Source organism: Leucoraja erinacea, chromosome 15 (genome assembly GCF_028641065.1).
Source record: "Leucoraja erinacea ecotype New England chromosome 15, Leri_hhj_1, whole genome shotgun sequence".
NCBI classification, from domain to species: domain Eukaryota; kingdom Metazoa; phylum Chordata; class Chondrichthyes; order Rajiformes; family Rajidae; genus Leucoraja; species Leucoraja erinaceus.
The window spans coordinates 43081605-43106537 of NC_073391.1; the positions used below are offsets into that span (position 1 = coordinate 43081605).

Genomic DNA, 24933 nt, shown 5'->3' on the forward strand with positions numbered 1-24933 from the left:
ATTACCTTGTAAAATAGAGAGTAATTTTATCTCACTCCGCAACCTCTCGTCGCAGCTCCCCATTAAATGGGGCTTGACCTGTGTTCATTTTGGGCTTTATATCCCGCAGTCTGGGCATTTGCTCTAGCAGTTTCTAAACCAGCGCGTTCCCACACTGAACCCACTAGAAAGCCTATTTAAATTGACGCAATTGAACACTAAATTCCTTCCATTTGGCCTATAAATTGATGTAAATGAGATTTAAAAATCATGTTTTATTGTGAAATTTGTGAATATGGACACTACTATTGTCCCTAAAATTGAAGTTTGAAATTAGCTACAATTGGGTAACTAGCTTTAAATTCAGGTCATCCAGTTAGTTATTTTATATTTGTTTCAGAATGGTTCAATCTATGATAACTGAAAATTTCCGCTCTGAAGGTCTTTTGACTGTCCACGATCACAGCTTTTTTGTTATGTCCACAATAGGGAACAAGATGCTAATTTCCGAGTATGAAAATGGCCGAAGGAATTATGTGTCAAATTAAACTGCTTTCGGGATGCTGTAGCTCGAAAGTTTCCTGACGTACAGGTAAACTAAAAAATGTAATTGTCCCTAATATGTACGCTTGGTGGACTCGGTGGGCCCAAGGGCCTGTTTCTGCTGTATCTAAACTGGTTACTAAATTACGCTTGGTCTGCCATTTTACTAATTGATTTAACTCCCCTCCCCATTCCCACACTGACCTTTCTGCCATGAACCTCCCCCATTGCCACAGTGAGAACACAAGCAAACTGGAGGAAGAGCACCTCATATTCCACTTGGGTAACTTACAAAAGTAATGGTACGAACAATAACTTGTCCAACTTTAGGTAACTCTATGAATCCTCCCCCACCCCCACGCAACCTCCACAACTTTCTTCCCCCCTTCCCCCTCTCCTGTGCCTCACAGACTCCCACCAATCTCCCTGTGTCTCCCTCCCACTCTCCACTGCACAGAAAGCTACTAGGACTTTGACAATGGAGCCAAAACCTGGCGAACTCTGGTGTTTGGTCTCAGTGGACTATTTCTGTACACTTTGTACTTAAATATAGTAATACTTTGCTGGGCTGTATGCAAAATTAGAATCTCACTGCACCTCATGTATTCAAAAATCTAATTTCACTGCAACACAATATACCACTGAAATAGGGTAAACATTATTATCAGCGCTAAAGGCTGGAGTGCAGGTTTTAGACTTTAGACTTGAATGTTTTTGAGCTGACACTGTTCACCGTAGAGTGGACCAAGAATACGACTTAGCCTCCAGCATTGACGCGGAATGATGCACCAAAGTTGTTGCATTTTATTACTGCTTTATTTATTATTTTAATGCTTTAGCTCTGATATTACAGCATGTTGTACAATATTGATCAGAAATGGTGGCGCAGCGGTAGAGTTACTGACTTACAGTGCCAGAGACCCGGGTTCGATCGCGATTACTGGTGCTGTCTGGAAGGAGTTATGCCCCTGTCCCACTTAGGAAACCTGAGCGGAAACCTCTAGAGACTTTGCGCCCCACCCAATGTTTCCGTGCGGTTCCCGCAGGTTGCTGGTGGTTGCCGGAGGTTGCAGGTAGTGGGAGCAGATCGGGAGACTGACAAAAACCTCCGGGAACCGCACGGAAACCTTGGGTGGGGCGCAAAGTCTCCAGAGGTTTCTGTTCAGGTTTCCTAAGTGGGACAGGGGCATTAGTACGTTCTCCCCGCGACAGCGTGGGTTTTCTCCGGGTGCACTGGTCTCCTCCCACACTCTAAAGACTTACAGGTTTGTAGGTTAATTGGCTTAGTATAAATGTAAATAGTCCCCAGTGTGTGTAAATACCGTTAGTGTGCGGGGATTGCTAGTCGGCTCGGACTCGGTGGGCCGAAGGACCTGTTTCTGCTCTGTATCGCTAAACTAAACTAAAAATATTGACCAGAAAAAGGTGCCCAAATGGTCATAAAGCATTAAACGGAAATTAAACTAACATATTGCATATGTTGGAACTCTTAAATGCGGGAGTGTATCCTGCAAACCAAATCAAATGGCACCTCATCTATGATGCTTCTTACACAACAATTAGTTCTCACCCCATCATTTATAGTTTTGCACTCTGTATTTTACACTTTGTGTAGAAAGATGGTGTCGAACCCAGGCGATTATTTGCGTGCTAACCACAGAAGCAGATCTACAATCACATATTACAATCTCTAGTCCTGCAGCAACATTTCTTACACTGTGGACGCCTCGATTGTAATCATGTATTGTCTTTCCGCTGACTGGTTAGCACGCAACAAAAGCTTTTCAATGCACCTTGGTACACGTGACAATAAACTAAACTGAACTAATCTCCCCTTTGCTCTATCTATTGTACTTGAGTTTAACGTCTGTACTTATGTACAGTATTCTCTGATCCGTTTGGATAGGAAGCAAAACAAAGCTTTTCAGTGTATCTTAGTACACGTGGCAACAATAAACTTAATCCTTATCCTTTTACCCCAGAATTTAGTGGACAAACAATTAACGTCCAGGTGAATTTGTGACCATTGAGTAACGGGCTGGGAAATCACTGCTGGTGCCTCTATTCTGACCATCGCATCGGACGCACGTGAAATGGCGTCACATCCTCCACAACGCAGCTCTGATCCACCTCTGGTTGAATGTGAAGGTTTGTTGAGAGATGGGATCACTGTAGATCAGTCAGAGAAACGGGCACCAAACCTGCAGAAGATCATCAACAAAATGTCAATTCAAGTGTCTCCATTAAGGCACCGCACACAAGCTTGGTCAGACTCTGTAATAATCATGGCATCCAACTCCACAACGCCCTGAAAGTGGCCGCACAAGTAGATCGAGTGGTGAAGAAGGCGTACGGTAAGATGAGGAAGGAAAGTGCAGATGCTGGTTTACACCGAGGATGGACACAAAAGTCTGGGGTGACTCAGCGGGTCAGGCAGCATCTCTGGAGAGAAGGAATAGGTGACGTTTGGGGTCTGAAGAAGGGTCTTGGTCCTGAAATGTCACCTATTCCTTTTCTCCAGAGATGCTGCCTGACCCGCTGAATTACTCCAGTTTTTTGTGTCTGTCACCGTATACTATGCTTGCCTTCATAGGTCCATGTATTGAGTATGTCATAGAGTCACGATGCAGCTTTATTGGACTTTGGTAATTTGGAGATCATTTGGAGTATCACATGTAGTTCAGGGCGTCCCATTGCTGTAAGGATGTGGAGGCTTTGGAAAGGGTGCAGAGGAAGTTCCTGGACTAGAGGGTATTAGCTACAGGAGATGTGCGGGGCATGTTTTTTTTACACAGAGGGCTGTGTGCGCCCGGAACTTGCTGCCGTGAGTGGTGGTTGAGGCACGATTGTGGCATTTGACAGACTTTTGGATTGGCCGATGGGTATACAGGGAATGGTGGCAGATAGGATTTGGTCTTGGCATCGTGTTCTGCACAGACACGGTGGGCCGAAGGGCCTGTTCCTGCGCTGTACTGTGTTACGTTCTATGTTCTAGTGAGGAATGGTTGAGGAAGGACCTTTCTCGCCCTTACCTCCTGGTCCTGGTATCTCCAGCCTAAGTAGAAGGGCGCAATTCACGAAGAGCGCTGAGATATTCTTTGTTGCCACGATCCCACCGCAAGGCCTTTTCATAGCATTCAACAGCTTCAGAATTCTCCCCGGCTTCTCGGTGAAGAAACCCCAGGATACCCCAGGCTCTGCTGTTGTACGGGTTCCTGTTAATTTGCCTTCTTGCAATCTGCTCCAACTTAGTGTAACAAATTTTCCCTTGTTTCGTGCCGCGCCGGATTTTAAGGCCTTCCATAAAATGGTGGATGGCGTTTGATTCAGATTTGGTGTGATTCAGTTCATATAATCCAAGCTGTAACTCTATTGCCTGCTTTTTATCTGGAGTAACATCCTCTAAACTCTGAAGGTCGTTGAATATCTCCACCGCCCTGTCTGATTCATCATTCATTAAGCAGATGCTGGCAAAATCCAGCTTTGCAAATACATACGATGGCTCCAGTTCAAATGCCGTTCCAAAATGCTGCTTGCAATGCCTGATCAACTCAGCCTCCACGCTTGGGTCTGCAATGCCTTGATTTCTACGCAGAGCCATTAGCTTTTCTCTGTAACACATGCCCATTTGATGGTGCAAGAAGGAAGAGCGCGGAGTGAATTCTAAGGCTTTCTTCAACATCTCTATCGCTTTATCAACATTGCGCTCTGTTCTGTAAAACTTTGCTGCATAGCGGAGCACATATGGAGAATCTGGGCTTGTCCGCAACGCTTCTTCAACCAATTCATTCGCTTCTGCCTTTTGCTGGAACTCTTGGAGCCTGAGGGCCAGCATCACCCTGGCCACAGATTCACCCGGATCGAGCTCCAGCACCCGTCTCAGCTGTTTCACCGACTGACTCACTTCGGGGTTTTCCGGGATCGCGGAAAATAATTCCAGACGGTACAGAGCGGTGGCGTAGCCCATGTTCCACTCCGTGTTGTCGGGATCTTCCTCCAGAGCCTTGGCGAAACATTCCTTCGCCTCCTCGTAGCACTGAGAGCGGGAGCTCAGCAAAGACCACCCCTTCTCCCCCAACACCTCGGGCACCATTGCCGTGACGTGCGGGCCCTGTGTGAGGGGGCCACACATCACCTCCAGCTTGTCGAGGTAGGACTGGGCCTCGCTGAGTTGCCCCATGTGGTAATGCAACCAGGCCCGGTTGCCATGGGTGACGATGCTCCTCCTCTCAAATCCATCCCCGTGGATCTCCCTCAGACGTCTCTCCGCCTCCTCTAAGTCACGGAGAGCTTCTTCGTAGTTGCCCTGCAGGTAGTTGATGTAAGCCAGCTGGTTGTGCGGCACGCCTTGGTGATTCCCGCCGATGATAATCGAATCCTGCAACCTCTGCTTCACATCGTCCAGGTCACTGTCGTCCATCTGTGGGCCCCACGTGAAGTGGCACTGAAGCTGGCCGAGCTTCACCAACAAGGACTCCCTCAGTGTGTCGCTGCAAGAGAGCACAAGGTGATCAATGGGACAACACACAAAAAGCTGGAGTAGCTCAGTGGGTCAGGCATAATCAAGGATGAGTCGCACCCTGGTCACTCCCTCTCCTACCTTCACCCAATGGGCAAGAGGCACAGAAGTGTGAAAACGCACACCTCCAGATTCAGGGACAGTTCCTTCCAAGCTGTTATCAGGCAATTGGTGAATACTGTAGCGAGTCTTTTAACTTACATTTGAATGCAACATTTACGCTTTAAATTGGATTAGGTATGAATAAGGTTAAGCTAAATTACTTTCCTAATTACATTCCACAGTCGAACCAGTCTCCGATCAACAGGTGCAGCACTTGAATGACCTTAGCATATTCATGTATGGAAATCAGATTATAATTCATGCTGTTATGCAAAGATATAGAGAAAAAACCTATAGAAACGAGGCAAGAGTTGTCGGACTTCCATCACTGTTCTGCACAAATAAATTAATCAACCTTACTCTTTGACTGTAGAAACAAAACAAAATCAATGAAATTAAGTTCTGCATGTAAAACATATATATGGAAACAGGCCCTTCGGCCCAGCATGTCCACACTGAACAGCAATCTACCATACACCAGTTCTATCCTGCACGCCAGTGACCAGTGATGGAAATGGGGGGGTACGCAGGGGTACGGCGTTCCCCTAGTTTTCAACTTCCTACTCAGGTTTACTGAGCACTGCAGAAAGATTCGAGCCGTTTCTCACTTCATTCAACTCAGATGAAAACGATTTGTTAACTGCCACTGTTAGCACTTGTTAACAGCCAGCAGTTAACGGTAGTTATACAATGTGTCATTGTTACATTGATCCACATTCCTCAGTAAATGTAATTGTGTTTAAACACCGTGTTCCTTTGAATAAAATTCAAGGGAGAATTTCTTAAACTCACTGTCAGGGCTACCGGACCGCGAGCACGGGCTCAGGTAAAGTCACGTTATTTTATTATTCCATGTTATTTTATTTGCCTCTCTGGCTCCGTGTCTCTCTGCTGCTCTCCCCTCCCCCGCTCTCCCCTCTCCGCCCACTCTCCCCGCTCTCGAAAACTCGATGATGTATTTGTGGAGGTATTTTGGAGAAACGAGATGCATAAAATGTCAGGGTTCAGGTATACAAACCTTCAAAAGCAAATGATATGCTACATTTTCAAATGGGAAATAATGCTTAAGAGGCCAATAGAAAATTTGTATAAATCATTGGTTGTGCATTGAATAATGTGTTCAATTTTTCTGGAACGATATGTCCTTTAGCTAACAAAAATAATGAATAATTAGTCTGAGTTTGTCAATTAGTTAATGGTGCAGTAACGCTTGGCTAGCAGTCACCGTTGAATGGTATTTGATAAACTAGTTAAGAGGGAGAAAGATGAGTCGGAAAACAAGGCTCTAAATTTAAGTAAACTTTGGGAAAGTGAGGCAGAAGAGTAGACTATGCAGAGCATTGACAAACAATGTGAAATGTTCCAAGATCTTCTTGGTAATAGACCTGTACATTTTGAATTGAATTGAAATTATTTGTCATTCAAAAATGAAAGAAAAGAAATGAATGTTATCCCTCACAACTAAGTTCAGGTTGACAGTAACATGGATAAGGGAGAGCCAGTGGATGTAGTGTACCTGGACTTTCAGAAAGCCTTTGGTAAGGTCCCACACAGTGGGCAAAATCAGAGCACATGGTGTTGGGGATAGGGTATTGACATGGATAGAAATTGGTTGCAGACAGGAAACAAAGAGTAGGAATTAACAGTTCCCTTTCAGAATGGCAGATAGTGACTAGTGCGGTGCCTCAAGGCTCGGTGCTGGGACCGCAGCTATTCACAATATATATTAATGATTTAGATGAAGGAATTAAAAGTAACATTAGCAAATTTGCAGATGACACAAAGCTGGACGGCAGCGTGAACTGTGAAGAGGATGTTATGAGGATGCAGGGTGACGTGGATAGGTTGGGTGAGTGGGAAGATGCATGGTAGATGCAGTATAATGTGGATAAATGTGAGGTTATCCACTTTAGTGGCAAGAACAAGAGGCAGATTATCATCTGAATGGCAGGTAGATACAAAATGCTGGAGTAACTCAGCAGGTCAGGCAGCATCTCTGGAGCAAAGGAATTCCCCCCCCCCCCCCCCCCCCGTCTCTCCCCCCCCCCCCCCCCCCCCCTTGGGAATGTGGGCCAGCCCAGGTGCTCTGTGTCCAGCTGTGGTCCGGGGGAGGTGAGGATCAGTGACACGGGGGTCGGGCACCGGAGCGGTGCCTTAGCCCGAGATTCATCTCCGGAGGTGGCACCGATGCCCCCACTAACCCGGTCCGCTCCTGGCTCCGTGCAGGGGTTAAAATTCCATGGGGTGTGGACAGAGCGGCCGACGGACACAGAGCCGCCGGAGGTGAGGGTGGGAGGTGTGAGCGGTGCCTCAGGGGTCGATGCTGGGACCACCGCCGTGCCTCACTTATCACACCACCTGCACGGGAACGTGTAGTTTAGTTTAGCGTCTAAACCCCTTCACGGGCCGGTAGTTTGACACCCCTGCTTTAAACTGATGCCCTATAGTTCTGGAATCACATTTCCCACCTTATATATTCCCCTCATGGTTTTTACTCATCTCTAAAACAATTTCTGCTTTATTTTGAATTTCCAGCACCTGCAGATTTTGGTTCCATGAATGTCAAATGGAATAATTAGACTGCAGTTACATTGCCATTTAAACAGTGTGCGATGGGCTTAAGACAATCAAATTGCTCGTTCTTTACGGGAAACCCGCCGACAGAAAACTATTCTCATTGGTGAGTGCGGAGGAGATCTGGAAACCTTGGGCGAATTGAAATGATCGTGACTTTCTTTATTGAATCTTTTTTTTTAATCTATATTACTAAAACTCTGTTCTTGACCGGTTTTGGCTTTCTGTGCTGCGGTTCCCGAGTATATGCCGCCACCTACGGCTGTCATTTTTGGCCACCTCGCTCAGAGCCCCCCTCCGCCGCATGTGTGCTGAGGATTTTTCCCGTCGATGAAAATTGACAGAGATATTAATGTTTTTACAACATTCCCCATTCTCTCTGCTGCACCTGCTGGAGGGAGGGGGAGGGACTATAAAACCAGGAAGTGGTGTGCCTCAATCAGTCTCTGCAAGTGGTGTGCCTCAATCAGTCTCTGCAAGTGGTGTGCCTCAATCAGAGCTTTGAATGACACTGACAAATGTCTACAGCACTGTGAGTACCCTTAATTTGGTTTGAAAATGAAAATATGGTTAGAGATTAAAAAAAAGCACTGCCTGCAAATGGTTGTTTAGGTTGAAGTAAAAAGGCACTCTCTCTCCCCCCCTCCCTCTCCTTCCGCCCCCCTCCCTCTCCTCTCCCCCCCCCCCCCATCTTTCCTCTCTCCCCGTCTCCTCTGCCCCCCTATCCTCTGCCCCCCCTCTCCTCTGCCCCCCCCTCCCTCTGCCCCCCCCTCCCTGCCCCCCCCCCTCCCCTCACCCTCCCCCCTCTGCCCCCCCCTCCTCTCCCCCCCTCCCTCCCCTCCCCCCCCCGGACTGACTCTGGACTCTGGTCCCGTCCACTCTCCCCCCCCCACCCTCCCTCTCCCCCCTCCCTCCCCCTCCTCTCCCCCCCCCCCTCCCTTCCCTCCCTCCCCCCCCTCCCCTCCCTTCCCCCCCCCCCCTCTCCCCCCCCCTCTCCCCCCCTCCCCCCTTTCTCTCCCCCTCTCCCTTTCCCCCCCCCCCTCCTCCCCCCCCCCTCCCCTCCCCCCTCCCCCCCCTTCCCCCTCCCCCCCCCTCCCCCCCCCCCTCCCCCCCCCCCCCCCCCTCTCCCTCTCCCCCTCCTCCCCTCCCTCTCGTCCTCTCTCTATCCGTCTCTCCGCCCTCCCCCCTCTCCACCCTTTTCTCCACTAGCTCTCTCCTCTCTTCCTCTCACCTTCCTTCCCTCTCTCCCCCCCTCTCCCCCCCTCTCCCCTCCCCCCCCCCTCCCCCCTACCCCCCCTTCCCCCCCCCCCCCCCCCCCCCCCCCCCCCCCCCCTCTCCCCCCCCCTCCCCCCCCCCCCCCCCCCCCCCCCCCCACCCTCCCCCCCCCCCTCCCCCCCACCCCCCCTACCCCCCTCCCTCCCCCCCCACCTCCTCTCCCCCCCCTCATCTCTCTCCCCCCCCCTCTCTCACCCCCCCTCCCCTCATCTCCCCCTCTCTCCTCCTCTCCTCTCCCCCCCTCCTCCCCCCCTCTCTCCTCCCCCTCTCTCCCCCCCTCTCTCTCTCTCTCTCTCTCTCTCTCCCCCCCCCCCCCTCCCCCCTCTATTAGCGTGAGTGCGGGGGAGGGGGGGGGTAGTTAGTGTGTGATGCTGCATGCCGCCTCCCCCCCACAACCGCACGTTGGGGGAACAGACCCAACGGGTCTGCACTTGGTCTAGTAATATATATTTTTGAGCGTGAGAAGTTCTGTGATCGGCGCGAGAGCGTGAGAATTTAGTGATATGCGTGAGTCTCACGCTCAATGCCTAAAGGGCGGCGGGGTGGCGCGGCGGTAGAGCTATTGCCTTGAAGCATCAGAGACCCGGGTTCGATCCTGAGTACGGGTGCTTGTCTATAGGTTCTCCCCGTGACCTGCATGAGTTTCCTCCAAGATCTTCGGTTTCCTCCCACACCCCAAAGACGTACAGGTTTGTAGGTTAATTGGCTTGGTATCAATGTAAATTGTCCCCAGTGAGTGCAGGACAGTGTTTTTGTGCGGGGATCGCTGTCCGGGGCGGACTCGGTGAGTCGCAGTTGCTGTTTCTGCACTGTATGTCTAAAGACTGAAAACTAAGCTTCTCTACTCATCCACCTAATGTTGGCGTCAGTGCCTGAGAAGGTCCTGATCTCCGATATCTCTGTGCAGAGTGAAGATGTCCCTTACCTCATGCTGCTGTTCAGGATTCCGTCGTCCTTCCAATAACTGGCTGGACCAGAGACAGTGTGCGGTGTTTTTATAGTCCACTGGGTGGGCTGAGTCCACATAGTTCACTCCCTGAAAGTGGAAATGAAACTGAAACAATCTAGTCTTAACTCTATGGTGACATTAGAGATAATATATATAAGCAACTGGATAAACAGGGTCTGATTAGGAACAGTCAACATGGATTTGTGCCTGGAAGGTCATGTTTGACTAATCGTCTTGAATTTTTTGAAGATGTTACTAGGGAAATTGATGAGGGTAAAGCAGTGGATGTTGCCTATATGGACTTTAGTAAGGCCTTTGACAAGGTTCCTCATGGAAGGTTGGTTAAGAAGGTTCAACTGTTGGGTATAAATGCAGGAATAGCAAGATGGATTCAACAGTGGCTGAATGGGAGAAGCCAGAGGGTAATGGTGGATGGCTGTTTGTCGGGTTGGAGGCAGGTGACTAGTGGGGTGCCTCAGGGATCTGTGTTATGTCCTTTGTTGTTTGTCATGTACATCAATGATCTAGATGAAGGGGTGGTAAATTGGATTAGTAAGTATGCAGATGATACCAAGATAGGGGGTGTTGTGGATAATGAAGAGGATTTCCAAAGTCTACAGAGTGATTTAGGGCATTTGGAAAAATGGGCTGAAAGATGGCAGATGGAGTTTAATGCTGATAAATGTGAGGTGGTACACCTTGGTAGGACAAATCAAAATAGGACGTACATGGTAAATGGTAGGGAATTGAATAATACAGTTGAACAGAGGGATCTGGGAATAACCGTGCATAGTTCCTTGAAGGTGGAATCTCATATAGATAGGGTGGTAAAGAAAGCTTTTGGTATGCTAGCCTTTATAAATCAGAGCATTGAGTATAGAAGCTGGGATGTAATGTTAAAATTGTACAAGGCATTGGTGAGACCAAATCTGGAGTATGGTGTACAATTTTGGTCGCCCAATTATAGGAAGGATGTCATCAAAATAGAGAGAGTACAGAGGAGATTTACTAGAATGTTGCCTGGGTTTCAACAACTAAGTTACAGAGATAGGTTGAATAAGTTAGGTCTTTATTCTCTGGAGCACAGAAGGTTAAGGGGGGACTTGATAGAGGTCTTTAAAATGATGAGAGGGATAGACCGAGTTGATGTGGACAAGCTTTTCCCTTTGAGAATAGGGAAGATTCAAACAAGAGGACATGACTTCAGAATTAAGGGACAGAAGTTTAGGGGTAACATGAGGAGGAACTTCTTTACTCAGAGAGTGGTAGCGGTGTGGAATGAGCTTCCAGTGGAAGTGGTGTCGGCAGGTTCATTGGTATCATTTAAAAAATAAATTGGATAGGCATATGGATGAGAAGGGAATGGAGGGTTATGGTATGAGTGCAGGCAGGTGGGACTAAGGGAAAATAGTTGTTCGGCGTGGACTTGTAGGGCCGAGATGGCCTGTTTCCGTGCTGTAATTGTTATATGGTTATATGGACATGTTTCCGGAGTGAAACCCCACACACATGAGTGGACTTTATTAACTCGTGCAATCTCTCGTAGCATACATTACATGCATATGCTATACCATAATATTCTCCCTTTTTCCAAAAGAGAAAAATGTACAGATGTAGAATATGCTCGCTTTTTTTTTTTTTTCAAGTAAAAATTCCTTTCCATTTCATTATCTAACTTTCGTAAACTTGGCTAACACACATGTAACCTCATACAGACCATCAAATCACAATGACAGCTTTATGATGTGCCTTAAAGAATGAAAGTCTTGAACAATTTGAAATATTTGCTGTTTTATGGGGCTGTCCCACTTAGGCCATTTTTTAGGAGACTGACGGCGATTAGGCTGTCGCCACATGGTCGCCGGGGTGTTGCCTGTGTGGTCGTGAGTCGTCTCCTCAGTCGCCCAAAGAGTCGTAGCGTCTTTCTGGTCGCCGCTGGATTTTCAACATGTTGAACATTTTTCGGCGACAGTCGGCGACGGTGGGTTTGATACCAATGAGCGTTGCTTGACTTCTCCTGACGTAGGGGCTGTCATGGGTTGTCACCAGGTTAACGTAGGTTGTCACCAGGTGACGTAGGTTGTCGCTGGTGCTGACTTTGGTTTTCTTTTGTTGTTAAAGTTGGGGAAGTTAAAAAGATTTAAACTTACAAAATGGATCCCACTGAAACTAAGACAGGCTTTCACCTTCTTTTATTAAATTGCAAAGTCAGCAAAAAATCGAGCACCTGATGTAATCTTCATTCTAAGATTTCAGACGACATGCTTATACCGAATGGCAGTCGATCGAGACCTGGCAAGATGTCCTCAATAACTGGGGGCGTATAGTGTTCCCGCTTTAACGCTTGGTTTAGCGGTCGTGGATCGATACATACACGGAGATCGCCATTCTTTATCTCCGCGACCATGAGCTGGCTGACCCAACTCGTCGGCTCGTGAACTGGTGCGATCACGTGACGCTCCACCATGCGTTCTAGCTCCGTCTTCACCTTCTGCTTTATCGCATGAGGTAAACGTCGTGACGGTGAGACTGTGGGTTGCACTTCCTCGTCAATCTGCAGGTGTGCTTCACCAGGCAACTCTCCTAGTTTACCGTCCATCACCTCTGCATAGCGTTCTTCAGCCTTACACGCTTTCTCCTTTATCACAGTCGACGTGTGTACACGGTGAAAGCTGTCGTCATTTACAGCGATCAAATTCATTCGCCGGCTAGCTTTGCTTCCTAGCAGTGGTGTGACCTGGCCACAATGAACACCACAGAATATTTGCGGTTTGTCTTGGGGTTGAGCAGCTTAACCCGGCAAACTCCTTCTGCGTCCATCGTAGTCTTATTCCACATCATGAGCTTGTTTTGACATGGGGCTAGTGTGTGGTCTACGCTGTGTAAATATCACCGTGGCAAGATGTTCACGCTCGCTCCGCTGTCCACTGTGATGTCGACCAGCTTCCAATTGACGAGCATCGGTGCGTGGACATCATCTCTAGGCTGCACTGTGCTACTTTTGAGCGTGATACTATCAATGTACTCAATGCTCATGCCTGGCCGTCCACTTTGTGCACTTTCCTCTTTCTGCTCACTTTGGCAAAGTGGTTGCGACTGCCACATGCCCTACAGGGTCTGTCTGTAGGCTGGACATTGCTGTTTGTCCATTGCACGCTCCTTGCCACAATACTTGCAGGCTTTCGCATCCTGATTGTGCTGGCCTTGGCTTTTCTTTGGCTTAGCCCAACCGCTTTGCTTGTGTGGATGGTGCACACCAGCGCCTCTCTTGCTGCTCGGCTGTCTGATTCTGTGGACAGCAGCAGCAGACCTGCTACTTCCACCGTCGGTGAAAGCTTGGAGATGTGACTCAGCAGTCTCGGCACTCTTGCAGATGTCGATACGTCCGCTGAGAGCGAGCTTGCAGCAAACGTTCCCCGTCTGCGAGTCGCTATTGCCAAGCACGGTCTTCTCACGGATCAAGCTGTCCGTCATGCACTGGCAGAAATTACAGGACATCGCTGGTTTTCTCAGGCTAGCGAGGAACGATTCAATGTTCTCACCTGCTTCTTGCTGTCTCTTGCTGAAGAGGTATCGCTCACAAGTCTCATTCTTCTCGCCAATGGCGTAGCTCTCGAGCACGTGAATGATCTCGGCAAGTTCATGGCTCTCCTCGTCGTTGGCGAACATGAAACTGTCGTAAATCTCCAGTCCTGACGGGCCAATTGTATGGAGCAACAATGCCTCCAAGGACCACTGTAAATTGGAGGAGCAGCACCTCATATTTCGCTTGGGCAGTTTGCATCCCAGCTGTTTGAACATTGACTTCTCTAATTTCAGGTAGTCCTTACTTTCTCCTCCCCTTCTCAGCTTTCTCTCAGCCCACTGGCTCCACCTCTTCCTTTCTTCTTCCCGCCCGACCCTCCCCACCCTCACATCAGTCTGAAGAAGGGTTTCAACCCGAAACGTTGCCTATTTCCTTCGCTCCATAAATGCTGCCTCACCCGCTGAGTTTCTCCAGCATTTTTGTCAACTTATGTTAGATTTACAGACAAGTGAAGGCAAACATTCACTTCCATTTTTAATCCTTACACGTGCAAAATATAACCACGTCTCAAGAGTTAAGATTAGGATTAATAATACCAATAATAATGACAATGATGTCAGGGACCAGAGGGCACAGTCTCAGAAAAAAACGACAGCCCTTTAGAAAGGAGATGAGGAGGAATTTCTTTAGCCAGAGGGTGGTGAATCTAAATTCATTGCCACAGACGGCTGTGGAGGCCAAGTCAATAGATATTTTTAAGGCAGAGAGAGATAGATTCTTGATTAGTACAGGTGTCAGGGGTTATGGGGAGTCATCTCTGGTTGGAAGCAGGGGGTGAGGATGGGGCCTTAGGTCCAGAGAAACAGCGTGGAAACAGGCCCTTCGGCCCATCGATACCATGGAGACCACCGATCGTTCGATGTCATCCCACTTTCACATTATCTACACATTTGGGGAATTTACAGAAGCCAATTAACCTACAAACCTGCTCGTTGTTGGAATGTGGGATGAACCCGGAGGAAAGCCATGCGGTCACAGGGAGAACATGCAAACTCCACACGGACAGCCCCCAGAGTCAGGGTCGAACCCAGGCCTCTGGTGCTGTAAGGCAGCAGCTCCACCCGCTGTGCCACCGTGCCGCCCGAGAGAGGAATCTGCACCCTAAGTATTTCCCTTTTCCACCTCCTCATCTCCTCCCAACTTCGACATATACAGGAAGAGATGTATCAACAGAGCCATCTCCATCATCAAAGACCCCTACCACCCATCGCATCACATATTCTCCATCCTGCCATCTGGGAAGAGGTACAGGAGCATTAGCTGCAAAACCAGCAGGATGCTCCTCAGCTTCTTCCCGCAGGCTATAAGACTGATAAACGGACTTAGCCCCCTGCCAAAGTATCGCGCACCAACCACCAACCTGGACACACTGCAGCAGCTGTCGATCGGAACGCCTGTTGATGTTTAGTAGAGAGTAGAGTGTTTAATTTAATTTGTTCATGATATATGTATTTTATTTCTATTTACTTGTTGTTATTTGTACTGCACACTGAATGGACACTGGTTGAGCAACGTTTTTTTGTTTCCTCTGGGTATGTGAGTACTCAGGAAATAACAATAAAGATATACTGATACTGAAACGCTCCTTCGTTTAGCAGTTTTGCTAAATTGAGGGAGTGCAGCGTAGGTTCACCAGGTTAATTCCCAGGATGGCAGGACGGACATCTGATGAAAGAACAGGTCGACTGGGCTTAAATTCACTGGAATTTAGAAGGATGAGAGGGCATCTTATAGAAACATATAAGATTCTTAAGGGATTGGACAGGCTAGATGGAGGTGAAATGTTTGATCGATGTTCAGGGAGTCTAGAACCAGAGGTCACAGTTTAAGCCCAGAGACGTTAGGTTAGATGAACTAGGTACCAATGTCTGACTATGGGAGTGTGTAGGGGGTCACCTGAAATGAACGGAATTGGGAGTCTGCCGGGCACCACCCGCTGTGTGAAGACCTGGGGGACCCCCCCAAGGGGCCAAAAAATAGGTGTTAAATAGATGAGTGAGGAACCACTTAAATCCACGACCATGGTGTGCTCACTGCCACGCCTATATCAACAACACTAATGGCAGACATTTTTCCCACTGCAAAATGCCCGCCAGACCCCCACACAAAGGGCTTTAAAAAATGGGCTAGCATATAGACGAGCAAGGTACCACTCACAAATAATGCTGAATGAACAAGTTGAGTTCATAGAGTACAAAATGGGTTACGCCAGACAAATAGTCCGCTGCACTACAGGTACCAGACACCCCAAACATGGACACCCGAGACCCTGCTGTCCAACTAGGCTAGCCTAGATATTGTGGGTACCAGTTAAAACAAAGTTTAAATGATCTACCACACCTTGGGGAATATAAATGGACCTATGACAGGACAATGATCTGCTGCATTGGGCCTATCCCACTCCCTAAATGGGCCTTTGGGCCAATCTAGGTTAGCCTAGATATTAAAGGTACCGGCTAAAATCAGGTTGAGATGATCAATCACAGCCTAGGAAATACAAAATGACCCATGCCAGATTAATAATCCATTGCCTTGGCCTTACCAGACTCCTCCCTAATAAGTCCTTGGGCTCAAATAGGCTAGTCTAGATATTAAAGATATGAGCTCAACCAGGTTTATCGGATCAACCACAACCTTCGGCTAGTGAACACAAAGTGACTCATGTCAAAAAATTAACCACTTTATCGACCATTTCCACAACAACCCATTTCAATGAGAAAAGAGGGACAAGAGGCTAATAGTCAGTATAAACTGTTGGAGTGTCCTGTTTGTCTTTCTATATATTTGGCCATTTGGCTGAATGCGGTGACAAGCTCTCCTTAGCTGCAGCCAAAAAATACATCAACATCGCATTGGATGGAAGTTTTTGCAGTAAAGAATCACTGTTTACAGCTGTTTGAGGTAAGTTGTTTTACTTTGGTACATAATTATAGTTTGCTGTTATAATGCAGGGATAATCATGCATGATTCAGTTATAGTGTTCAGTTAATAATTTACATTAAAACCAATGCCATGGGGCAATGCCAAGCCCAGAGCACATGTCCTGAGAGAGGTACACAATGACTGACACGTGGTTAGGATCAAGTATCAGCAAGTGCATATAAAAACCCTGTGGTATTTGTGCAATAAACCTTGCTATTTAGGTCTAAGTACAATTTTTTTTTTTTTTTATTTAAATACATTTTTATTAGCGGCATCTGCATATCATAATCCAAACTGGTACAGACTTTGTTTAGCGGTTACATATTAAGTATCCAGGTTTCCAGGTACCCAGTTACCAAAGTAGCTGGGATCCTCCTTTATCAGTTACCTATTAACATTGCCTCTAATTATTTATTTATATTTATAGATAGAAAAAAAGAAAGAAAGAAATTAGAAAAATAGAATAAACGATCAATAATACAACTTAAACTATCAATAATACAACAGGTCTAAGTACAATTTAAGGTGGAATATTATGTTATTTGATGGTGATTTATCTTAAATAGGGATGGACGTTAATTTGATAAGCTTACAGAGTCATCTCCCGTCATTAAGAAAAACTACGGAAAGCCGTATCAGACATCCTATAGTATGGACATAATTGCAGTATCAGTAGTGATGCAGTGAGTGTCTGCTTAAAATATTAAACTCAATAATGTTGTTTATTGTCAGGCTCAATTTGTGCCATTCTAGGATGTTTCATCTGTGGCATGGTCAGCAAATAGTTTGAAGATACTTGTTCTGTACTTTAGATTCATTACATTCAGTCTCGTGTTTAAAATTGTAAGTATGAATTTTGGAACATTTGCAATATTTACTTACCTTATATCACAGATCAAGAAGATAGCAGAAGGCGTGGTCGTGGATTTAAGTGGTTCCTCACTCATCTATTTAGCATCCATTTTTTGGCCCCCTGGGGGGTCCCCCAGGTCAACACTCAGCGGGTGGTACCCGGCAGACTCCCATTTCCGTTCATTTCAGGTGACCCCCTACACACTCCCACGGTCAGACATAGGTACCTAGATCGTCTAACCTAATGTCTCTGGGGTGAAGGTCTATAAGGGGTAAGCCTTTTAGGACTTAGTTGAGGAAAAAAACTTTCACCCAGAGAGTTGTGAATCTGTGGAATTCTCTGCCACAGAAGGCAGTGGAGGCCAATTCACTGGATGTTGTCAAGAGAGAGTCAGATATAGCTCTTAGGGCTAACGGAATTAAGGAATATGGGGAGCAAGCAGTAATGATTTTAGATGATCAGCCGTGATCATATTGAATGGCGATGCTGGGTCGAATGGCTGAATGACCTACTCCGGCACCTATTGTCTATGTTTCTTGGAGAGCTGCTAATTTGGTCTTCGCTGATCAAGGGGAGGTGTGAGCAGGGAAGACTGTGAACTAAATTGGGAAGAGCTACAAGAAAATTGCGTCAGCCATCCTTTTTCTCCAGATGTGCTGCCTGACCCGCTGAGTTACTCCAGTACTTTGTGCCTACCTTTGGTGTCAACCAGCATCTGCAGTTCCTTTCTGCACACACCTATCAACGGGCCTTTATGACCTGCTGCTCTTAAAGGGACTGGGACTTTGAAAAATGGCGCCAAAACCCTGGCGACTCTTGTAAATGGTCTTAGTGGACTATTTCTGTACACTTTGTACTTAATCCAGGATTGGCCTTATATATACAGTAATACTTTGCTGAACTGTATGCCAAAAAAAATGTTTTCACTGTACCTCGGTACACGTGACAATAAAGAACCATTGAACAAGCGCAAACTTTATTAACAGCGGCTCAAGGCGGAAGTGTCTATCCTATCCTACACACTAGTGACAATTTTACATCATACCGAAGCCAATTAACCTACAACCCTGTATGACTTTGGAGTGTGGGAGGAAACCGGAGCACCCGGAGAAAACCCACACGGTCACTGAGAGAACATACAAACTCCGTACAGTCAGCACCCCTAGTCAGGATCGAACCCGGGTCCCGGGCGCTGTGAGGCAGCAACCCTACCGCTGCGCCACCGTGCCGCCCCTTGAATGCCCTGGAGCTGATACTGTTCACCTTATGCCCCTGTCCCACTTAGGAAACCTGAACGGAAACCTCTGGAGACTTTGTGCCCCACCCAAGGTTTCCGTGGAGTTCCCGGAGGTTGCAGGTGGTTGCCGGAGGTTGCAGGTAGTGGAAGCAGGTAGGGAGACTGTGGCGGAAAGTCTCCAGACGTTTCCGTTTAGGTTTCCTAAGTGGGACAGGGGCATAAGTGTGGACCAAACAAACTACTTAGACTGCACCGTTGACGCGTAATGATGCACTAGAATTGTCGCATTTTATGAGTGATTTATTCATTACTTTAATGCACAAACTCTGATATTACAGAATGTTAAACAATATTGATCATGAAACGTGCCCCAATGTTCATAACGCTTTAAACAAAAAAGTTGAAACTCGTAATTGTCGGCATTATATCCTAGAAACTAAATCAGATTGCACATCATCGATGGTGCTTCTCACACAAAAAAATCAGTTCTAACTCCCTCTTTTATAGTTTTGCACCCCTCAGGTTCACATTAACTCCCCCCCCCCCCCCCCCCCCCCACCTCACCTTAAGCCTCTGATATATTTCGATAGCATGCAACACAAAGCTCTGCATTGTCCCCCGGTATACGTGACAATAATGAACATAAACCTTAATCCTAAACCTTTAACAGTACACGTGACCATGAACTAAACTGAACTAATCTCCCCTTTGCTCTATCTATTGTACTTGAGTTTAACGGCTGTACTTATGTACAGTATTCTCTGATCCATTTGGATAGGAAGCAAAACAAAGCTTTTCAGTGTATCTTAGTACACGTGGCAACAATAAACTTAATCCTAAACTTTTAACTCCAGAATTTAGTGGACAAACAATTAACGTCCAGGTGAATTTGTGACCATTGAGTAACGGGCTGGGAAATCACTGCTGGTGCCTCTATTCTGACCATCGCATCGGACGCACGTGAAATGGCGTCACATCCTCCACAACGCAGCTCTGATCCACCTCTGGTTGAATGTGAAGGTTTGTTGAGAGATGGGATCACTGTAGATCAGTCAGAGAAACGGGCACCAAACCTGCAGAAGATCATCAACAAAATGTCAATTCAAGTGTCTCCATTAAGGCACCGCACACAAGCTTGGTCAGACTCTGTAATAATCATGGCATCCAACTCCACAACGCCCTGAAAGTGGCCGCACAAGTAGATCGAGTGGTGAAGAAGGCGTACGCTAAGATGAGGAAGGAAAGTGCAGATGCCAGTTTACACCGAGGATAGACACAAAAGTCTGGGGTGACTCAGTGGGTCAGGCAGCATCTCTGGAGAGAAGGAATAGGTGACATTTGGGGTCTGAAGAAAGGACTTGGTCCTGAAATGTCACCTATTCCATTCTTCTCTCAGAGATGCTGCCTGACCCGCTTCAAGAATTACTCCAGTTTGTTACAACACTAATCAGAGGCCTACCATTTACTGTCCTGCCCTCACCCAAAACGCAACACCTCACACTTCTCTGTATTAAATTCCATCAACTATTCCTCCGCTCACCTGGCCAATGGATCAAGATCCTGCTGCAATCTTTCACAACCATCTTCACTATGAAAACCACTAACTTTTGTCATAGGGAGTCATGATGCAGCTTTATCGGACTTTGGTTATTTGGAGTTAATTTGGAGTATCACATGTAGTTCAGGGCGCCCCATTGCTGTAAGGATGTGGAGGCTTTGGAAAGGGTGCAGAGGAGGTTCCTGGACTAGAGGGTATTAGCTACAGGAGATGTGCGGGGCATGTTTTTTTTACACAGAGGGCTGTGTGCGCCCGGAACTTGCTGCCGTGAGTGGTGGTTGAGGCACGATTGTGGCATTTGACAGACTTTTGGATTGGCCGATGGATATACAGGGAATGGAGACAGATAGGATTTGGTCTTGGCATCGTGTTCTGCACAGACACCGTGGGCCGAAGGGCCTGTTCCTGCGCTGTACTGTGTTACGTTCTATGTTCTAGTGAGGAATGGTTGAGGAAGGACCTTTCTCGCCCTTACCTCCTGGTCCTGGTATCTCCAGCCTAAGTAGAAGGGCGCAATTCACGAAGAGCGCTGAGATATTCTTCGTTGCCACGATCCCACCGCAAGGCCTTTTCATAGCATTCAACAGCTTCAGAATTCTCCCCGGCTTCTCGGTGAAGAAACCCCAGGATACCCCAGGCTCTGCTGTTGTACGGGTTCCTGTTAATTTGCCTTCTTACAATCTGCTCCAACTTAGTGTAACAAATTTTCCAATATTTCGTGCCGCGCTGGATTTTAAGGCCTTCCATAAAATGGTGGATGGCGTTTGATTCAGATTTGGTGTGATACAGTTCATACAATCCAAGCTGTAACTCTATTGCCTGCTTTTTATCTGGAGCAATATCCTCTAAACTCTGGAGGATGTTGAATATCTCCACCGCTTTGTCTGATTCATCATTCATTAAGCAGATCCTGGCAAAATCCAGTTTTGCAAATACATACGATGGCTTCAGTTCAAATGCCGTTCCAAAATGGTGCTTGCAATGGCCGATCAACTCAGCCTTCAAGCCTGGGTCTCCAATGCTTGGATATTGAAGCAGAGAAAATAGCTTGTTCCTGTAACACATACCTATTTGATGGTGCAAGAAGGGAGAGAGCGGAGTGAATTCTAAGGCTTTCTTCAACATCTCTATCGCTTTATCAGCATCGTGCTGTATTCTGTAAAACTTTGCTGCATAGCGGAGCACAAATGGAGAATCTGGGCTTGTCCGCAACGCTTCTTCAACCAATTCATTCGCTTCTGCCTTTTGCTGGAACTCTTGGAGCCTGAGGGCCAGCATCACCCTGGCCACAGATTCACCCGGATCGAGCTCCAGCACCCGTCTCAGCTGTCTCACCGACTGACTCACTTCGGGGTTTTCCGAGATCGTGGAAATCGATTCCAGACGGTACAGAGCGGTGGCGTAGCCCATGTTCCACTCCGTGTTGTCGGGATCTTCCTCCAGAGCCCTGGCGAAACATTCCTTCGCCTCCTCGTAGCACTGAGAGCGGGAGCTCAGCAAAGACCACCCCTTCTCCCCCAACACCTCGGGCACCATTGCCGTGACGTGCGGGCCCTGTGTGAGGGGGCCACACATCACCTCCAGCTTGTCGAGGTAGGACTGGGCCTCGCTGAGTTGCCCCATGTGGTAATGCAACCAGGCCCGGTTGCCATGGGTAACGATGCTCCTCCTCTCAAATCCATCCCCGTGGATCTCCCTCAGACGTCTCTCCGCCTCCTCTAAGTCACGGAGAGCTTCTTCGTAGTTGCCCTGCAGGTAGTTGATGTAAGCCAGCTGGTTGTGCGGCACGCCTTGGTGCTTCCCGCCGATGATAATCGAATCCTGCAACCTCTGCTTCACATCGTCCAGGTCACTGTGGTACATCTGTGGGCCCCACGTGAAGTGGCACTGAAGCTGGCCGAGCTTCACCAACAAGGACTCCCTCAGTGTGTCGCTGCAAGAGAGCACAAGGTGATCAATGGGACAACACACAAAAAGCTGGAGTAGCTCAGTGGGTCAGGCATAATCAAGGATGAGTCGCACCCTGGTCACTCCCTCTCCTACCCTCACCCAACGGGCAAGAGGCACAGAAGTGTGAAAACGCACACCTCCAGATTCAGGGACAGTTTCTTCCAAGCTGTTATCAGGCAACTGAACCATCCTATCACTAACTAGAGAGAGGTCCTGACCTTCCAGCTACCTCATCGGTCTATCTATTATCGGACTTTACCTTGGACTAAACGTCACTCCCTTTATCCTGGATCTGTGCATTGTGGACGGATTGATTGTAATCATGTATAGTCATTCTGCTGAATGAATAGCACAAAGCAAAAAAAGCCCCTCACGTTTTAGCTGCATTTCAGCCCCGCTCCGCTCTTATGTTTCCCGGTACGGAGGAGGGGGTTCGGTCGCTTGTTCAGTGTTGGGAGGAAGGGGGACCTCCATGTCGGCTTGCCCCTGGACCTGGCCAAGATGGCCGTCCGGCCATGATGGCTGCTCACCTGTCATCTCATCACGCAATCACATCAAGTTATACAGCAGCTTTTGCTCAAGAAGGTCTTCCTTAATGTGTAGGAAGGAACAGCGGATGCTGGCTTAAAACCAAAGACAGACCAAAAGCTGGAGTAACTCAGCGGCTCAGGCAGCATCTCTGGGGAAAAGGAAGAGGTGACGATGTTCTGCTTTGCTTCCAGTACCTCGTGCTAGTGAGGGAAGTAACAGGGAGAGAGGGGAGCTGAATGAGTGGCTGAGCAGTCGGTGTAAGGGGCAGGGATTTAGATTTCTAGATCACTGGGATCTCTTCTGGGGCAGGGGTGACCTGGACAACAGGGACGGGTTGCACCTTAATTGGAGGGGGACCGCATTCTGGCAGGCAGCTTTGCTAGTGCTGCACGGGTGGGTTTAAACTAAACAATGGGGGGGGGGTGGGGTCAACAACGTGGAAGTGCATGCGTGCAGCCAACGGGAAAGAGAGTGTAGAAAGGTCACGTTTAAACTAACAGGGCAGGGGGGTGGGAACCAATGTAATATACAATAGGTGCAGAAGGCCATTCGGCCCTTCGAGCCAGCACCGCCATTCAATGTGATCTTGGCTGATCATCCACAATCAGTACCCCGTTCCGCTATCTTTAAGAGCCCTATCTAGCTCTCTCCTGAGAACCGCCCTCCGAGGCAGAGAATTCCACAAACTCACAACTCTCTTTGTGAAAAAATGTTTCCTCATCTCCGTTCTAAATGTCTTATCCCTTCTTCTTAAACTGTGGCCTCTGGTTCAGGACTCCCCCAACATCGGGAACATGTTTCCTGCCTCTAGCGTGACCAAACCCTTTATAATCTTATATGTTTCAATAAGATGCCCTCTCATCCTTCTAAATTCCAGTGAATACATGCCAGCTGATCCATTATTTGTCAGTCCCGCCATCCTGGGAATTAACCTGGTGAACCAACACTGCACTCCCTCAAAAGCAAGGATGTCAATCCTCAAATTAGGAGACCAAAATTGCACACAATACACAAGGTGTGGCCTCCAACTGGCCAACATGCTGGAGTTGATTATTAAAAATGTTATAACAGCGCATTTGGAAACCAGTGACTGGAGTGCAGCGTCGGTTCACCAGGTTAATCCCCGGGATGGCGGGCCTGGCATATGATGAAAGAATGGGTCAACTGGGCTTGTATTTACTGGAATTTAGAAGGATGAGAGGGTATCATAGAAACATATGCAATTCTTAAAGGATTGGACAGGCTAGATGCAGGAAAGATGTTCCCGATGTTGGGGGAGTCCAGAACCAGGGGTCACAGTTTAAAAATAAGGGGTAGGTCATTTCGGACTAACTTGAGGAAAAACCTATTCACCCAGAGAGTAGTGAATCTGACAGAAGACAGTGGAGGCCAATTCACTGGATGTTTTCAAGAGAGAGTTAGATTTAGCTCTTAGGGCTAATGGAATCAAGGGATATGGGGAAAAAGGGGGCAATGGGTCATGATTTTGGATGATCAGCCATGATCATATTGAATGGCGGTGCTGTCTCGAAGGGCCGAATGGCCTACTCCTTTGACCAGAGATTAACGCAAATGCACCCGTGATCACCACCCCACCCCACCTTGTCAGCTTCTGTTTGTCACAGATCATCCCCTCAGGAGACTTGGTGCCGTCTGCACGGAGTTTGTACGTTCTCCCCGTGACCACGTGGTTTTTTTCCGTGGGTGCTCCAGTTTCCCCCCCCCCCCCCCACCCCACCGCACACGCCAAAGACGTACAGGTTTGTAGTTTGATTTTGCGTTGGTAAATATTGCAAAATGTCCCTGGGTTGCGTCGGATAGTGCGAGTGTACGGGGTGATCGCTGGTCGCCGTGGACCCGGTGGGCTGAAGGGCCTGTTGCCGCTGTATCCCTAAACTAGACCAATGTAGAATTAATCGTAAGTTCATAGATCATAGTGTAGAATTAGGCCATTTCTTAAGGGGTTGGACAGGCTAGATGCAGGAAGATTATTCCCGATGTTGGGGAAGTCCAGAACAAGGTTGTCACAGTTTAAGGATAAGGGGAAAATATTTTAGGACCGAGATGAGAAAAACATTTTTCACACAGAGAGTGGTGAATCTCTGGAATTCTCTGCCACAGAAGGTAGTTGAGGCCAGTTCATTGGCTATATTTAAGAGGGAGTTTGATGTGGCTCTTGTTGCTAAAGGTATCAGGGGGTATGGAGAGAAGGCAGGTACAGGATACTGAGTTGGATGATCAGCCATGATCATATTGAATGGTGGTGCGGGCTCAAAGGGCCGAATGGCCTACTCCTGCACCTATTTTCTATGTTTCTATTTGGCCCATCAAGTTTACTACACCAATCAATCATGT

General features: G+C 47.6%; 2 protein-coding genes across 2 annotated transcripts in view; both read right to left on the reverse strand.

Moving 5' to 3' along the window:
- Positions 1-1298: 1298 nt before the first annotated feature.
- On the reverse strand, positions 1299-10125 carry LOC129704267 (interferon-induced protein with tetratricopeptide repeats 5-like). The gene is made up of 3 exons (XM_055647273.1): positions 9918-10125; positions 3555-5012; positions 1299-2723 (listed from the first exon to the last, which is right to left on the reverse strand). Exons 1-2 carry the CDS (start codon positions 10016-10018, stop codon positions 3578-3580), a joined length of 1536 nt encoding a protein of 511 aa, XP_055503248.1. The 5' UTR covers positions 10019-10125; the 3' UTR covers positions 1299-2723; positions 3555-3577.
- An 8929-nt stretch (positions 10126-19054) lies between these two features.
- Positions 19055-24933, reverse strand: part of LOC129704271 (interferon-induced protein with tetratricopeptide repeats 5-like) — a 7471-nt gene continuing 1592 nt past the window's right edge. Inside the window, exons 2-3 of the mRNA XM_055647277.1 lie at positions 20573-22030; positions 19055-19612 (exon numbers count right to left, since the gene is read on the reverse strand). Coding sequence (XP_055503252.1) covers positions 20596-22030 — 1435 coding nt within the window. The 3' untranslated portion in view covers positions 19055-19612; positions 20573-20595. The remainder of the gene's footprint in view (positions 19613-20572; positions 22031-24933) is intronic.